This window comes from Cyprinus carpio, chromosome A10 (genome assembly GCF_018340385.1).
Source record: "Cyprinus carpio isolate SPL01 chromosome A10, ASM1834038v1, whole genome shotgun sequence".
NCBI classification, from domain to species: domain Eukaryota; kingdom Metazoa; phylum Chordata; class Actinopteri; order Cypriniformes; family Cyprinidae; genus Cyprinus; species Cyprinus carpio.
Genome location: NC_056581.1, coordinates 10327718 through 10346713, shown reverse-complemented (window position 1 = coordinate 10346713; position 18996 = coordinate 10327718). Strand labels below are relative to the sequence as shown.

The window sequence follows — 18996 nt, the reverse complement described above, 5'->3', positions numbered from 1 at the left end:
ACATGATCCTTCAGAAAACATCCTAATATGCTGATTTGCTGCTCAAGAAATGTTTATTATTATCTTCAGTGTGGACAACTTAAAAGTTTAATATTTTTGTGGAAACTTTCTATTCATTGTTTGATGACTAGAAAGTTAAAAAGAACAACATTTAATTGAAATAGTCTTTTGTAACAAGTTTATTTACTCTCGATTTTGATCATTTAAATTCATCTTTGGTGAATAAAAGTATTAATTTCTTTAAAAAAATCTAACTTTTAAGCGGTATTGTATATAAACCTGGATGAAGTCTTCACGTTTGTATGTGAGAACAGAATATGCTGGTGTGTGAGTAGCTGTCTGTGTGGTCATTGAAATAAAGCTTTGAAGTTTTGGATGCTAAGAAACCTGGAGAGCTGAGCCACATTACTGTTGAGCAGATGACCAGGCATCTGTCTGTGATATAGTCAACTTAACGGTGCGGTGCTGTACAGTTGTCTGTGTATGTACATTGCATCTGTTCTGCATTTGTGTTTGTTTTGAAGTGTAACGGTGTGTGCGAGCTCCCTGTCTCTCTCTCTCTCTCTCTCTTATAACATGCTCCAGCAGCACAGAGCAAAACAAAGAAAATGCTTTGCGTGATGCCAAGCCTTGATTGGCGCTCTTAGTGTACGTGGACCCCTCCTCCTCCGGGGAATTATCTGCCAAAGCGCCCACGCTGCTCTGGTTTTAATAATAATTATCTAAAATCGCACCAATTAGCCTGCAGCTATACAAGGAACTGGGGGGGCAGGAGGAGGAAGGAGAGAGAGGGAGAAGAAGAATAAGGACTCTAAGGTCGCTCTGCATATCTGTATATTAATTTAATATCACTGCTGAACCTAGAATGGATCTTTGTGTGGTTTAAAAGCCTTTGATTTGTAATATCCCAGCACACCTTGTAAGTCTCTAAGCTTTAAAGGGATAGTTCACTCTAAAATGAAATCTCTGTCATTATTTATTCACCCTCCACTTGTTCCAAACTGGTTTGTTTCTTCTTTTGAACACAAAAAGAAGATATTTTGAAGAATGTTGGTAACCAAGTAGTTGACAGTAACTATTAAAGGGATAGTTCACCCAAAAATTAAAATTAGCCCATGATTTACTCACCCTCAGGGCACCCTAGGGCGTATCTGACATTCCTCCTTCAAATGAACATAATCACAGTTTTAAAATTGTCCTGGCCCTTCCAAGCTGTATGATGGCAGTGAATGGTGCCCCTGTTTTTGAAGCTTAAAAAACTGCATCCATCATAAAACTACTCCACACGGCTCCGGGGTGTTAATAAAGGCCTTCTGAAGCGAAACGATGCGCTAGTGTAAGTTTTTTTTAAAACTGTAGTCTCCAGATTCCGGGTGCTGAGCATTGTAAGCATTGTAAGCATTGTAAGCTCCGGGGAGAAGAGTAGTCTCGCGTGAAGTAGGTTTTGTTTGAAGAGGTGTTAGAACGTGTGATGTAGGTATGTTGTTTGTTGCGATGTAAGTTCAGGGTAGTCCATCTTGGAATTGTTGGCAGGGCAAGTATATATCTGAACTTCCACAGCATTAGGATAAATTCCTTGTAGTTGAGCCTTAACCTTACATTTTTGAATGTGGTTTAAATTTTATTCTGTAGGACAGCAATTTGTATGCAATGACACACCTCTCTTCCTTCCTCTCTGTCTCTCTATCTGCCTCACAGGCACATTTATATCTACCCATGCTCGCTCTAAGAGAATAGAAATAACCCATGAGACTTATGGCTGACTTTTATTTTCTGCTTATTTTATACTCCTCTCTCTGTGTATATCTGTCCCTGTGTTCCTCTCCATCCTGCCTCATCATCCTCTGCCTAACCCTGATCTGATCAGTGATCATGTAGCACCACCTAGAGGTCAGCAGAGTGGTAACATCCTCTTTGCAGATACCTGATATCCACGTACACAGACTACAGACACATTCTGTATGTTATAGAGGCAAGTTTGACTGATTTCAGCAGGAACAATGCTCTAATGCTCTGTGTGTTCACTGCATCTCAAGGACAAGAGCTTTTGCAGTAGAGCATTATTGGTTGTACTATTATATGAACACTAACTCAGTGTAACCCTGTTCAGAATGATTTTTTTTTTCTCATCAGAAAGTTAAATTTCACCCCTATATAAGATCACATGCACCTTAGTGTGTGCACCTCATATTTCTTTCAATTGCTTTCTTTTTAAATCCCTGTTTGTGGCTCTAGGCTTTAAAATAAATCCTGTGTGTCCTGCATTTGCATTCTGCATGCTTCTGCATTATTCATACAACAATTGGCTTTCATTTTCCTCTAGTGCAAGCCCAGGGCAGAGGCCGTGGTGTGTACAGTACACCTTACGTCTTGTGTGTTTGTGTTTTTCTTATTGTTTTTTTCTTATTGTAAATCTTGAAGAAGTCAAATCTGTATTTTACTCTTTATTCATCTCCAATAGTCATTCAGAAGCATTGCAATTTAATTATATAATACAATATCATAATGTTTTTATATATAATATAGGATCTGAAATCCAAACGGACCCACCCTTAAAATATGTCCGTAATGTTATTGTGCATGGTTTATTAGTCTTTGGAAATCATAATCATAAGTTAAAATAAAACTGTGTAGAATGATTTTCCCGATCCCTAAAAAAAAAAAAAAATTTTTCTGATGAAAGCAAGGCTACATGGAAGACAAATAAAATGTAGCCTAATATAACCATCTTTTTTATTTTTCATATTTTATATTTTGCATATTTCATATTTTTGTGCATTAATATTATATAGTGCTTTTATATAATATGCAGTTTTATGTAATTGTTTTATATCATGTATAAAATATAATTATTTTCTTTTTATATTTTAATCTTTCAGTTTTTTAACTGAAAAATACATTTAAATATTTTGACATTTGAGTGGCATATCCTGTTGTCATTTAATATTGTAAACCAGGATTGGTATTATCATAATGTGTGTATGTGCACTTTTTTTCCTTTCAGTGGCTCTATTTGCACTAAAGCCTTGATTAACTTTCTGAATAGTGTCATAATGCAGTAAATCCTAAATTGTCAGAGGCAGTAAAAGAGTTATCATGAGGAGCTGTAAATCATGTTTTAGCACAGCCAACTGCAGCTTATCACAGACACTTCTTTAAGTGTGCAGAGGCGATATGATAAGAGGTTCAGGGCTCTGAAATACAAGCACCAAACATCTTAAATGCATAACTCTTAACCATACACACACCCACACATGATATATCCTCTTCTCTGATGTTTACACAGCGTGTCAAGCTGATATCAGTCACTTGCAGGGCAGTCAATCTTATCAGCCTCGGCCAAGGTCCACAGACATGCATGATGTGTTTGTTTTCACCCCTCATTAGATGTAACAAAGCTTAATTAAGCCTCACTTATCTCTCAGGCGTGCATTCATGTCCGTGCCATTGATGGAGCTGGAAATCCTGTGTGTAGTTTTCAACTCCGATAACTACCTGACTGCCTCTGTGGAGGATGTTTGTACAAGACTCATCCTTGAATAACATTGCCGAAAAGGTCAAACAAACTGTTATTTTACTGACAAAAGGAAAAAGTGTGGTTATGCTACATTCAAATTCTGTGTTTGTGTTCTTTTTGTTTCCGAAGTATCGTGTTGATATAACAAGGAAAGACTTTTGTATGCTCTTTTGACTAAGTCGAGTTATCTGGGCATCTCAAATGACAGCAAAACCTAATTTCCTCATGCAGGCTCACAAAACAGTTTTGATTGGTGCGTTTCCCATCTTTGTATTCCTTCACCAAATTGCCGCTTGCAGGGTTGCAAAACTCATTTGCTGTGTTTACTGAGAGGAAATGTGCTTGTGTCCTGCTCTGTCCCTCTGCAGGGCATCAAACGCTTAGTGAACATACCGCAGAGACAAATGGTTTGCCATTGGCCGTGATTTCCTAGATAGCGCAGTGGGGGAAGCCAGGAAGTGGGGCGGCAGGAGGGGAAGTTGCGCCCAGGCATGGGAATTGACGGCCTGCTGGGAAGGAGATGGCTTTCTCTGACACAATCCGCCGGGAAGCCATGGGGTCCTGAAATTGGGGGAAAAAACGGGAGGAGGCATCGCCTGCTCTGAATTTGTTCTGTCTGTTTTGCCCTTTCTCACTTACATCCCTCCTGCCATCTCTTTACTTTCCGTGGCGAGGAGTGGTTCTGAATGACATGGCAAAGCTTCCTCCCCTCAAGTTAAAAAAATATGTGTGTGTGAGAGAGAGTTTGGATATGCATATGAATTTGTGAATAGCTTATGAAAGTGCAGTATTAGTCTGGAGTGTTGCTCACCGCCTTGAGTTTTTTTGCGGGGTGGGGGTGTACTAGCCTGTCTCGTATTGTTTTACAGGCAAGGTTATTGAGTCAGTGATAAGACTGAGTCTCAGAGGCCGGTTAGTCAGTCTGACCTTGCAGTGTGAGCTGAGGATATGCAGGCTAGGGGTCAACGCATCCCACAATCCTTCGGTAGCCTGTCTTTGGATTCAGAAAAACAAATGGAGTTCATTCTGCTCTCATTCTTCTGGAGCACAGAATGTAAAACATGCATGACAGAAAAAATAACCCAGCTGCTGATGAAGAATTAATAATGTTATTGTTTGTGTATGATACACACACACACACACACACACACACAAACAATATATAATTTTTATACTTCTTTATACTGCAGCATTTTTAAAATTTTCTCTCTATGAAAAGATTTTATTATTATTATTGTCATTTCTTTTGTGGACGTTTTTAAAACACACACATTATATATACTGAATGTTTTATGAGAAATATAAATTATTTTGTATTTTAATAAATATTGTACATTATATATATAAAACATTTTTATGATGTACACACAGCTATATATATATATATCATATATATATATATAAATTAAAATTAAAATTAATTATAATTAAAGTTTGTGTGTGTGTATGTATATGTAGTCTGTAAATATATATATTGTAAGGCCAATTACAAATCTGGAGTATTCAGCCTTTTTGTAGTATAGTAATTTGTTATACTATTGTGGAAAGGGAACAGTAAATGAGAATGAGAAGGGGGTGGAATGCAATTGACATTCCCATTCATCCTGGCCCCATGATCTACAATTAATGGTCAGCCCCAGATCTGACATCCCTCTGTGCAGTAAATACAGAACGTGCAGCATCTAGATGGGTGGATCTTCATGTTCAGACAAAGAAGGATGAGTGTGGAGTGTGGGTGGAGCAGAATTTGCTGTAGGTGGAGCTCTTGTGTTGGAGTTCGATGTCAGAATGTTTTCCACCTGCTGGTAGAGGACAGGACAGCTGCCTTTGTGTGGGTGTGAGTGTGTGCGAGTGTGTCAAATTGTGCGCTTCTCAGAGACAGCAGGTGAGAAATGAGCATATAGGAGCTTATTTTTACTCCATGGATGCATTTAGAGTGTGTAACCCCAATAAAAACACTAGTAGCACTTCTTATAAGAAAAATTTAATTGCATTCAGGGTTAATTGATTTTATATTTAATGGTAGAACGATATAAACCAGGCTAATTGAGATGTATTTTCCTGTTGTAGAGCTTTGTTTCTATTGCATATTATATAGAAATCGGCCTCCAGATCCACAAATGACTTCAGATGCAGTTCATTGAATATGACAGTGCGGCATACTCTCCGTCAAGCATGAGAGCAAGCATTTCTCCTCACAATATCTCTGGCTTGGCTTTCGCTTGCTTTCTCCTTTCCACTGCTCTCCCTCCCTCACTCACTCGCTCACTCCCTCCCTCCTGCAGTCTACCGCAGGCCCTCCATCTCTGTGGTCTGTCAGCATGCTTTTTCATTTGGCTTGTTGCTACAGGGGGCTCGGCGCTGGCAGATTACAACTCGCCAGCCAGTCATTTTCGATTTATCTGAGCTCTCTGCGCCCCCACCTCCCTCCCCCGCACCTCGCTCTCGATCCACGCGCACACACATACAACCATTTGTCAGACCCTCCTTCCATTTCTCTCCTCCTCCACCTCCTCCCATCCTCCCTTTTTCGATTGGCACGAAAATTTCGCTCGCAAGCTCAGAGACAAAAAAGAAATATTGTGTCAGGGGAAGCGTTTAAGTTGGAGGAGGCAGCCAGGGTTGTGTTATTACTTAGGGCTCTGCCACCACCGATGACCCCAGAGAGTGGAGAGTATTGATCGCTTGTCACTCAAAGCATGCAGCAGATTGCATTGACAAAGCTTGTCGAGGCCTTTAATAGCAAGGTTAGCAGCCTTGGCGGAGGCCCAGGAGAAAAGTCTAACTGAGCCCCATTACATGGTGGCTTTTAACCAGTCCCCTGGCCCACCAAGTGGATTGATAACAGTAAGGAAGTAATTTTAGTCTCATAATTGCCTTCCTTTGGTTGAAATTTGTGGCCCTAAGAGCCTGTAAAGAAAAAAAATAATAATAAAAAGAAAAGCCTATCATGGGCAGACAGAGACGATGAAGGTTGACATTGCCTGGCGGCAAAGGAACAGAAATGTTTGGCTGAAAAACTAGATTTTCGCTATTCAAAACTAGGGTTGCTTGAATAACTAGCCGACTAAATTATAGGAATAATGCAAGGAAGACTTGTATTGGGATGGTTTCAGGTTCACATGACCTTAATTGCTTACTTAATTTCTTAGTATTGAAGTGTTGTTCCAAACATGCTTACCAAAACTGCATTTAACTTGTTTTTTGTTTGAACATATTCAAATGTAATTTATTCCTGTGATGCAAAGCTGAATTTTCTGCAGTCATTACTTCAGTCTTCAGTGTCACATGATCCTTCAGAAATCATTCGAATATGCTGATTTGCTGCTTAAGAAGCATTATTCTCAATGTTATTATCAATGTAAAATAACACTGGTGTGTATGTAAATGTATATAGGGGAATAAATGTTTATATCTGAATAGAGGAAACATGAGATTGAAAAAAAAGCATATGACTGTGATTTATGTTCTGAAGTCCATTATTCGCTAAAGGAAGTGCAGACCTAAACACAAACAGAGAGATGACATGCATGGTTAAGAAGGTCAAGCAGTCAAAGATGGACGATAACGGTCTTGGTTAAGATAAACTTGAGAGTCAACAAATAAACAGTTGTCTTCTGTCATTCTGGTTATAATTTCACACTTGAATATTAATGTGACACAAAATAGCGGCATAACTATGAAGCAAGAGGGAATGGGGCCAAGGCAAGAACTGCTCTTGGGAATGCTGTAATTTGTAGCTGACACAGGTGGGACGATTTGTCCCCAGCCCTGGTTTTCTCTCTGTCTGTGATGTAGGTGGTGACAGGTCTATGAGAGCAGGAAGCTATTTTAAACACAGTGTAAATCGTAAACTCGGAAACACACACTGATCACCTGTGTCCCATATTCCCAGAATGGCCCACCCAGGGCCTTGAGTTATAATATGGCTTATCTTTAAAGCAACTGTAAAAAAAATAAGAAGAAAAAAAAAAAACAGCACCTGAAGAAATTAATGGTGTGTATGACGCTTAGAGAATAACTTGTGCATGTTTTCCCATAGTAAAGTGTGCACAACCCACAGAATTCATAAATAGTATCATGAGATATTTATATAATTCTGACCTTAATTTTTTGATGTAATTTTTTGTTTAAACATTAATGACAAGAAATAAAACCACATGATATTTTCACAATCTTTCATCAAAATGTATTGATTTTCACTGCTTCTGGAAGTGTTTTTCACTTAAAGTTGATTTTAGTTCTTGATTGTTGTTGTGATTTGTTGCCATTTAATATATTATTATTATTATTATTATTATTTGTTTTATGTGATCTGTGTCAAGTACCTTGGTCATCTATTTTTATGATTTTCAGTTTAGACAAAATAGTATAGATTTATTTTTTATTTCAGCCTTTTATCTGTTTGACGCTAATTTTAGTATATGTGCATCTCTAGTTTTCGTAAATCAATCAAATCTTTTCAAATTAAGTCATTACTTCCTGCTGTACAATCCTTCATTGTGTTGGGAAAAGGTTAATATTGTCTTTACAATACAGCTAAAATTATAGAATGGCTTTGTTTTGCATTATGAGTATGTTTTATGTTTTCATATCAGTGGTTTATGCACTTAACCTGTGCTTTTACACATCACACACCCACATTTACTATCAAGCTAGTGGCTCTTATCTAGCTTTATTGAACTGTGATTATATATAATATGTGAATGTTATTGTGTCAGTCAGTCAAACACAGAATTTTACTGCAAGGGTTATAAGAGTTTAATCCCAAACAGGCAATCTTTTTTAATAATAAGGGCAGACAAAAATGTATAGTCTCGCCTACATGTTTTTTATGCTTATATTATACTGGAGAGATGGAATAAAATGATGGAGGCAAACCGCATTTGAAAAAAACTGGATCTGGATTCGAACAAACTAGGCCACGGCTCCAGCACTAAGAAAGATGCTTTGATGCAGCATTACTTGTGTAATAATTCACCATTTTGTTTCAAGCTGTGTCTTGTTCACTTAAACTCTCCATTAGCCATTTCCGTTGGTTTGTTTAGCTTGTTAGTGCTCAGCTAGAGATTTCTGCACGTATGTATGGGCTGTTAGGTGACACTCCGGTCCTGACCTGTTTACATCCACAGATGTAAATAAGCCATAAAGAATGTATAAATATAGAAACTGATTAATAAACAGCATTCCACACCAGTGTTGCACATTCTCCCGGGCACTTTCATCATAGACAGATGGACAAAAAAACCACACTAGATACCCCTGTTTATCATATTACTGCCACACATGAGCCGCGCGCATGGCTTGACCTGGTGTTAAGTGTCCGCACTAAATTTCATTGCTTCCATCTACTGGAAGGCTTGCCAATATACTGGCAGTGAATTCCTAGAGGAAAATAAATGGCAATAAAAAAGAGGAATGAGAGCCCCTGCAAGCTGAGAAGAGAGGAGATTTCTTTCCTTCTCTTTTATTGAGGCTGGCTGGTGTTGGGGGATGTGACTTGGCATCGTGAGCGAGGCTTAGTGAGATGGTGAGCCCTGAAAGCCGATAGCCGAGTAACAACTACGGCCGGATCGCAGAAGCCTGGGAATGTAATTAATTGCACACAGATTTCTTTGATGAAATGTTATGTTGTGATAAGCACTTGGCCTGCTAGCTTAAATTCTCTGGCTTCTCTGTGACGGTCTGCCCTCTACGCATCTGCTGCATTCTGGGAAATATCTACTTGGCTTCCAAGACCCAGTTCACTTGCTTCATTTCAGCCAAGTTAACCTTAATTTCCGTTAACCCTAAAACACAACACAAAGTTGAAAATTCAAAATACAGGTCAAACACGTAAAATTAACACAGAAAATTCCTTCAAGTGAATACACCACATTGTGCCCTATTTTTATGGATATTTTAGAGTGTTACCTAATTGGTTTATTTATTTAGAATTTTACTTTCTTTCTTTCTTGTTTTATCTTAATTTATGTAATTCTTATTTTATGTTTTATCTTATTTCTTATTTTGTCTGTGTATTTATTTATCATTTATATATTTATTTTTTATTATCTATTTTATTTATCTTTTTTTAATTTTATCTATGCATTTGTTATTATTATATCATTTTTATTTATTCTTATTCTCTTATTTTATCTTAATTTATTTCTTTTTAAAATTTAACCATTTAATTATTTTTTCTTATCATGTTTTGATATTCATGCTTGTGCTTTTAAATAGCGTGCTGACAGTTTTCTGTTTTAGTAGCTAGAGAGTTTGCATGGAAAAAACACATCTTATATGAATTCTTCCCCCAAAAAAACGGGGTCCTGTCGGGGTCTGGCTAACCAATTCCTAGACTAGTCGTGTCTGTCAAGTATATGTGTGGTGATCACAGCCTGACGACTTCATCTTTTATTGTTATTCTGAGCACCATAACTAGCTGTTCAGATATGATCTAAGAGAATTGAAGTCTCCGGTCGCTCGTAATATCCCACTTCCCTCCTCTGCTCTTCAGTTCATTATTAAATCTGGGAATTGTCCCCATATATCAGTATGCGGGAGCATCACATTATAGAACCATTTGTAGGAGTGGAACTGGAGTAGTGCTGAGCACAAGCAGAGGGTGGATGTTAAAAGCATATTGATTTGTCTATAATGTCATTGTACATCACTAAGTTTTATATCCGTATAAATGCATCCTCAGGTTTGTCCTCGAGGCAACAGCTAAAGTGAGTAAATGCTGCTGTTTGTGTGAGTTATGAGGTTTAAACTGCACTCTGCCCTGTTTTTACTCCCTGTCCACCTCTACCTCTCTTTTTTCACTCCATCTATCTCTCTTTTCTTCCTTCCTTCAAGGCTCATTTACCCTCAGGCCTCTGTTGAGAGATGCCGGCTCTCTTTTGCTTCTTAAAAGCATCTGCATTCTCACACATGTGAAATGAAAGGCAGGTTAAAGCTAATGGTAATCGTCAGTTAAGATCCCTCCTGCCATTATGACAGCAGCGCCTGACAAGGTCACCGAAGGTCGTCGCATGTCACTTGAGCTTACCGACCGCAAAGGGGGGGGGCCTTGGAATGTTTCCATGGCGATCGCACCTTGGGGAAAAAGAGATGCTGATGAAAGCTGCAATATTCCCACAAAATTGTTTCTGCTGACATTTAGGATGTGATGTCACCTATGAAATTGAGGCTTTGGGGGAATGTAGATGCTGATTGGAGCTTTGACGGAGAGAGGTGGCGAATATAACCTTTGTGAGGACAGGGTCATCTAGTATAAACGTGACAATGTGCGAGCGGAAGCACGCCGCAGTACGTACTCAGGCGTAAAGTTAGCCTAAATAAACAGCCACACAGGCCTCTTAGCCTGACCCAAGCCCTGATCCCTGTTGACAGGCTGCTACTTTAGATCGGATGCGATACAGGCAGCTTGTCTTCGGCGGTTAAGAGCCCCGGCCCTCAGAGCTGAGGAGGTCATAGCAAGGCCACGTGGGTTGGCAAGATGACACAGTTGCTGTCTAAGCAATGATGGAACATTTGCAGTCGTGCCGCACCAGCTATGATGGCCCCTGCATCCTTCTGTCAAGCACTGTTGTCTTTAGGGTAAGCTCACTCAGGTTAACTGCTCACAGTGGTATCCAACTACTGCTGGCTGCCAGAAAACCAGACTGCTCAGATGGAGGTCCAGGAAGCTCATGCGGGGCCTTTTAATTCACTAATTGGGAACAAAGTCAAAAGCTCTGTGTTTTCTGACCTATATACAGACGTGTGTTCCTGCAATATGCCATGAGAGTATGGGAGCAAGAAATCGAATTGTGATTCTTCTTTCTAAATAAATAGCAATAGCTATTTTAAATTTTTATTTTATTTTATTTTATTACAATGACTATAAAATAATAATAATAATAATTATTTAATATTTTATTATTACAAATGTAAAAAATAAACAAAAAATATTATTGTAATATTTCACCGAAAAATAAAACAATATTTATATTATATACTAAAAATATATTTACATAAACATGCAATTAATAATAATAATTGTACAAAACAATATTGTGAATAGTAAATTAAATGTAAATTGTTAAAATAATTGTAAATTGTCTTAATTTCTTCATTTTCAAACATCAAACCATCAAGCTTTTATTTTAGCAGAAAATTGCAAGGAGATTTCCCACATACTGTACATGTTATTAGCAACCCAAACTCAAAGCAGATGCAAAGATGAGTTTGTGTGGATCACAAGTTGCCACACCTCACACGCAGCGCAAATTTTTATTTAAAGCTTAATGCAATTTGATAATCACACTCAACCATATTGCGAAATCAGTTTTAATTTAATTGTGCAGCCTTACATGAAGATGTGAGTGTTACAGTTATCACTCCACAGCTGATTGGTAAACCAACGCAATTAATGATGATGATTTCACAATACATTTTTATTTATCAAGTCAAGCTGTTCTGGATATCTCATTTGATATTAGATTTATTTTTTTTATTTTTTTAAACATTCTTCAAAATATCTTATTTTGTTTTACACAGATGAAAGTAAGTCAAAGAGGTTTGGAATGACATGAGGGTGAATCTTCATTTTTGGGCAAACTTATCCCTTTAACTTGTCAGCCAATCACAGAGACCCGCATGAAGATGGAGGCTAGAGTATTTAACATTGTCTACTGAATGTAAGCCAGCATTGACTCATATAGACCAGACCCTCGTCACCTCCACAAGAAACAGGATAATTCTCCCCCTACGGGCCGCCGTCTGCTCCATGTTAAAACAGGCATTATACCGTGCTGAAAAGAAAGCAGAGAGGGAGATATTTAAAGTGTAGTCATTGGAAACTCAGGGATTTGACTGCAGAAGGAAATAGACAATTTATTATAAGCAGCCCTGCACACTAGTGGATTATCTATAAAGCTTTCATGGCTGTCCCTCGGTGGCAGGCAACCATAAAACTTCCCGAATGAGGGACTTGTTAATTTACTTGTTAAAGCAAATTAAAAATTTATAAGCGCTTTTAGGTAAATGAGATCCTCTTTCATTGGTGCTCTAGTGGGATTCTCACTCTCTCTTTTGGTTCCTTGGAGGACAGGTTAGCTGTGCTGAAACGCCACCGAAGAACAATAAAAGCTGGTAAATTGTTCCAGGTTTTATTACTGTCGAGCTCCACAGCTGCTGTAGTGCGTAACTAAGGAAGAACAGAAGCCAATAGCAACAGAATCCCATGGGCTTCCACTGGAAGCGAAGGGTCAGTCTAGCTGTTCAAAGCAGGGTTTTAGATTAAAAGGGTATTGGGGTTTGCAAACGGCGCCGTTTAAAAGGCCAGTTCTTTGTGTATGACTGCATCGGGTTGTGGGTCAAGCCTGTGGGAATTGTTCAATAGACTTGTAAAATTTTATCATAACACTGGCAAGCACTTTTCAGCAAGTGGGCAAAGGAAATAATTGACTACATGTGCTAACGATAATCCTATAAAAGCTTCAAACGCCATTTTAAGAGTCTAGTCAGGATTTCAAAGGACGCTGACCCCATTACTCAAGCTTTGTTTCCACCTCTGAGGAACCTCTGAATTTCTACCAAAACTGTACTGTTTCGTACTTCCAGTGGGTTCTTTTCTCTCGAATATGCTTAGCAAAACACACCATCTCCTTATACCATCACACTGTTTCATCACAACTTTGAATGGATGCTCATCTAAGCGCTTGCCTTAAGCTGCACTGTTCTCCTCTTTACAAGTGCTTCCATCCCGATATAAACTAATATAGCTTTCACAAGCAAGCGCTTAATGTATGTCTGTATTATTTCAGATTAAGGCACCATTCTCCAGGAGTGCCATTGAAATCCGCCGCTCCCACTTTCACATTTAAAGAGCCATTATAACTGTCTGTTATATGGAAACTCTGAGCTATTGTGCTCTATGTCTTTGAGACGGTCCCTATAAAATACATTTAGGCTTATGGACTGTTGTACCGGTGCTCGTAATAGATGTGTAGCTTCGGTGCGGGCGCCAGGGTGAAATCGCAGTAAATTCAAATAAAAAGTCTTGTTGTATAGCAGAACTTGTTCACAAAGCGCTGGTGTGAATTAATGTGATTTCCTATCAGTATAATGCAGTCAAAAGCTGTTACGCTTGACCTCCTCCTGCACAATGTTGGAAACAAACTACCTTCGTTTTCTCACAGATGGACTCGCTAAGTGCAATGTGGTTACAGCACTATAAAACTGTGCTATCTATTAAACAACCATTGACAACTAACTTTCTTTCGTGGTCGATCGCGAGAGCCGGGTTAACGTGTGCAGGTCTCTTTGACCTTTTTATGAGGAAGGCAAAACGAAGGCTCTTTCCATTACTGCCTCACATCAAAGCCTTGGCAGCATAAATTAATCTTTAATAGCGTGGAGGCTTTTGTGCCAGGGAATCATGCTGACTGCTTATTGAAAACAGTTGTTAATTCTATACTTCAGTAAACTCAGACAGGGGGAGGGAGAAATCAACCCTAACAGGGAACAGATTGAGGCAAAACAAGAACTTACTGTGTTGAAATTAATGGCAGATGCACTTACTGGTAGTTTAAATGTTTCATTAGATGCTAATGTCTTACTGTGTTTTTAATTGTTGAGGAATTAGTTGATGGAATATGAAAACCATCTGTTTGTTATCTTTCTGGAGGGGGAATCTTTACTCAGGCTCTGCTCTCAGGGTTGTTAAAGGAGTTTATCCTTATGGTGCAACCTGGTGGAGCTGTCAGTCTTCATTAACGTCATTATGATTGCACAAGAAAGACTGTGAAAACCCACAGACGCCCCATCTGCACACATACACACTCATAAACAACGTTTTTATGTACACACTCACATGCACATACATATGGGAGATGCTTGCTTTCCAAAGAAAGATCATTTTTACAAGAAACTGCATTAAGTTTGTTATGACAGTTAATCTAGCGAGCAGTGGTAGGTAACGATCATATGCCAAAACCAAGCAGAATAGTGCCAGAATGAGCATGGGAGCAATAAAAATGAATACAATAGATATCATACTTTACATGTCTAGACTTCAGACTAATTTTAGAGTTAGTGAGATAATGGATGATGTGTGGACAGAGGTTTATAGACAGAACTGCTTGAGCTTTCTGATTTATTGACTGTGGGTGGAAACCCGATTGGCACTGAACTTTTTGATGATGGTAATTTATCGCGGCTACCCACATTGCACTTTTTTATTTAACGTCTCTATTAATCAAATCTCTTCAAAAATTACTCCGAGAACTCATAAGAAATATCCTGCATGCCTTCAGGAAAAAGTACTTGTTCATTTTTCAAAAGTTATTTAAGAGGCATTAAGTGGTATTGAAATGGGGAAACTAATAACAAATCTCCACATTGCTTTGCAATTCTTATAATCCCAGTAAAAGGTGTACCTGCTTAACTGGTTAAACGTAAAAGTACTATCTGAGTTTAATAGCTTTGTTAATAGTTAATCTCAACTCAGAGTAAATAAATATGCACCACCTTTTACATAGACATTTGCATTATTTACATACATGGAGAATAGCATGCTTCCTGGTAGTTATTTATTTAGAGATGCTTTTTCTACAGAAACTCTAATCCTGAGTACAAAACTTGTCCTGCATCATGCAAAAATTCCTTTAACTTTTCCAAATTTTTTGAAATCGTCTCCTAAATCTTCTAAGAGAGCCATATAATAATTGATATTACTATAAATGCCCAGGATTTTAACACCCAGTGTCTATTACAAGCTTCTTGTCACTTTAACTGGCCAATACTGATCTAAAACCTGTTTATTTAAATGTTTATCAGGAGCTCTTAACCAGTGTAAGCTCTCTGCCCAGAATCACTTATTGAAAATGAACCAGCTGTTGCCAAGTTTGTGTTGAAATAAATGCTCGAAGTTGGTTAAATGAAAATCAAATAAACAAACACAAACACACTCACTCTAAAATAAATGTTTTTAATAAGTCTAATGAAAACAAACAGGCTTGCACAAAATGTTATCCATATTAGATTATGAGCTTAAAAGCTTAATGAGAAATGAAATGAGATAGGCCTATTAAAAACAGAATTTTTACAGTTTACAGTAGTTTTTAAAATACATTTATGTTTAAACCATGTGTATTTGATTAGATTATTATTCATTGTCCTTTTATTATTTATTTAATAATTTATAATTAATTTAGTTTATTTATATGTATGTTGCCTTATCTTTTGCTTTTTTTTTGCTTTTTTCAGGAATGCTGGTAATACTATTTCCTCTTTTATATGTTTCTCTTGAGCTTAAATGAGCAGAATGCCAATTTAAGTTGAGAATAAAGTGTGAAAAACGTGAAAACCTTTAGTACTTCTAATGCCATCACACTGAGTTATTTGAAATTTGAATTAAGAACCACATTTTTACATCTCACAGAGCCCAAGGATTTTTTAGAGGATTATCAGCCAAATTTGTTAAGAGCTGATCGAATGGATTATACCTGCACTTTACAGCTATCTGCTTTTCTCATTTGGTGATGAGTCTCTCGTCTGAGATGCTTTATAAAGTCTAAATGAAGGCAGAACACTCTTTGACCTTGACTGGGTTATACACTTTCCTTGAGGTAGAAGTTTAGACGAAGTTAATGAGGCAGCTTATTGAAAATGAGATGTAGATGCATATAAGAAAAGCAGTCATTCAGTGCATTGCTTCTCAACAGAAATGAAACACACATACATACATGCACCTAGATGACCTGTTTAACTTCAGACTTTACAGTTCCTTGTTCTCCTTTTTGTCATTGCCAACTCTCACTCTCTTTTGCATGCTCTCTCTCTCTCTCTCTCTCTCTCTCTCTCTCTCTCTCTCTCTCTCTCTCTCTCTCTGAGCAGTGCAGGCCTCTTATCACGTTGGCCTTCTGGTAGAAGCAAGCGTCTCTGCCTGGAGTCACTGAGCTCTCCCTCTGAGAGAGATCCTTTCACATAGCTAATGGCTACAGAAAAGGAACAGTTTCATTTTAATTATGTGCTTTACTCAAGGGCCCTCTTCCCCGCAGTCCCTTATCCCGCCTGTACGCCTTTAACAACCCACAGCCTGCACCAGTGAAAAGAGATATTCTCCGACCCTCATCTTATTTCCCCCTCCTGTCCCGCTGCCTTTGTCAGGAACTATCGCAAATAGTCTGTTTTTATTTTCCTACGTGAAGGGGAAGTATGAAAGAGCGAGTGAGACAGAGAGAGAGAGAATGTCTGGGAGGGAAAGATAGGAAAAGAAATGAGAGGGCCGATCTATCTCTCCATCTCGGTGAACAACCCCCCAGTGCGCTGTGGCCTACTCTGCTTTTTCCATTAAGTGACACTGCAGTCATTTACTACTCATCTCGACTCATAAAACAGGCTTTTTATGGGCTGAGAGGTGAAGGCGGCGGGTTTTGGCAGGGCGAAGGGTACGGAAACAACCGTCTGAATGCTGAAGCTTCAGACGGCGTAAATCGCAGACCTTGACGACAGTTGCTAGGTCCCGGGAGTATGGCATTGTTCTTCAGACTTTACTGGGGCTCAGATGTTCTGCTCTTGTTCTTTATGATTTCTAGTCTGCTGAAGGACACCTGCTGTGAATCTCTGGTTCTTGCATGGGGAGAGTGGCTTACTGAACGGAAAACGGCTTTTGATGTGGTTCGGTTGGGTTTTATTTATCTTTCTCTTAAGTTTGAGATGAAGTCAGGCTTCAGGGGCTGAAATCATATGGATGTCAGTGGCCAGAGCCAAACAGGTTGATGATGTCACAGAAAAGGCATTTTGTTTGTGATGCATCTATTAACTTTATTTACTTATTTATTTATTTATTGTTTTTTTTTTTTTTTTTATTTTTTTTTTGTTTGATTTTTGTTTTATTCAGTTTCCCAAGAACATGGCAGTTCCTTAGTTCCTTGTCAGGAGCTGTACATTACTCTCTGTACCAAAGCTCTCTTATTTATATTAAAGTTCTGAGTAATGAAAATGACATGATATAGGACTTTTATACAGCATGTGGTATTTTAAAGACTGTAAGTCTATCCTCCACAGCCTCAGTTTCATCAATTCAATATGGCGTCTAACCTGACTAAAGTCTGTTGCTGCTAAAAAATCGAGCTTTGCCATCACAGGAATCAATTACATTTTAAATTATATTACCATAAAATTTCACAATATTACTGTTTTTCTGTATTTTTGATACATATAGAAATGCAGCTTTGGTGAGCATAACAGACTCAACTTTTGAACAGTAGTGTACATCCAGTAGCTGCCTATAACTGAGCTGTTTCCATCGGTTTTGTGGTCTGGGCCCTATCCAGATATAATCTCTTTAGTTACATAGCTCTAATAGATTATTGTATTCTGATCCAGAGAGCATCAGTATTGTCTCTTCTCTGGCCATTATGACTTTTAGTGCCTTTTCTCTTCTTGCTGGATCTGACTGTTCATTTTTTGCTGTTTTTGTGTTTTCCAGCTGAAGCCGGGCCAGAACAACTGTAAAGAGAGCGATAGCGAGAGTGTGAGTGGAGAATCCAAACCCTCGATCCGGAGCAGCTCCAGAGATAGACTGACAGACGTGAGTCCAATCAAATCTGTGCATCATTCGCCATACTAACAAAAAACTTCATTTAGTGCTTTTTTTTCCTCCCCCGTAATGCTTATATACAGGATTTTTTTGAAATGTGTTTTCCATGTCTGGAAGAGTCATGGAATTTCTATTTTATATATATTTATATATATATATATATATATATATATATATATATATATATATATATATATATATTAGTTATGTACTGCTTTAAAATGTTCCATCTGCACTGCACGTCTGGTTTGTTAGCAAATTGTTCCTTTGAGTTGTGAGAACCCTGCGTTTGTAATGGTCACAAATAATATGCAAAATGTTTCAGAACTGGCGTATAGTTTAGAAGTTCACCATTGCTGTTGATATTAGATACTGCTTGAATGTTTGAGAAACCAGAAAATATATTTTTAACTCCTGAGTTAAGGTAGGCCTGGTTCCCTACAATAACTGTCATGACACCTGATCATTATCAGTCAGTTGGTGGCTTTTCTTCTTTGTCTTTTTCTTAAGAGCAACCAGGTTCAATATTTAAACAGTGTTTTATGGTTTCTCTTATCCACTCCATTGGTCTAAACTGACAAGGCCCAGAGCCAACAGGAACAATAGGAGTGTTTTAAGAGCTCTTCTTGAGCTCAGTGTGTGTGCTTGTGTTGTCAGGGTGTGAGGTAGAGGCTGTCTGCACCCTCAGGCCTGCAGACTCTGGTATGTGTTTGTGCTCGGGTGGCGATAAGAACATCCTATTTACTCAGCTGGCAGCTTCAGTGGAGACTCAGGCTGAAGCGCGACATTGCTTATACACCATAGAAGTGGAGACGACAGGAAGTAACATGGTGAAAAATGTACCAGTGACCATGCTTGGACATCAGTGATCTACTATAAAAACACATGGCACATATTTAAAGCA

The 18996-nt window shown here is 38.3% G+C and overlaps 1 protein-coding gene across 9 annotated transcripts in view; it reads left to right on the top strand.

Moving 5' to 3' along the window:
• LOC109097628 (autism susceptibility gene 2 protein-like) overlaps window positions 1–18996 on the top strand; it is a 336042-nt gene that overhangs the window by 123311 nt on the left and 193735 nt on the right. For all 9 annotated transcript variants that reach the window (XM_042765150.1, XM_042765153.1, XM_042765151.1 and 6 more), the window contains one exon: window positions 17982–18083. In XM_042765150.1, the coding sequence (XP_042621084.1) occupies window positions 17982–18083 (102 nt within the window). The remainder of the gene's footprint in view (window positions 1–17981; window positions 18084–18996) is intronic.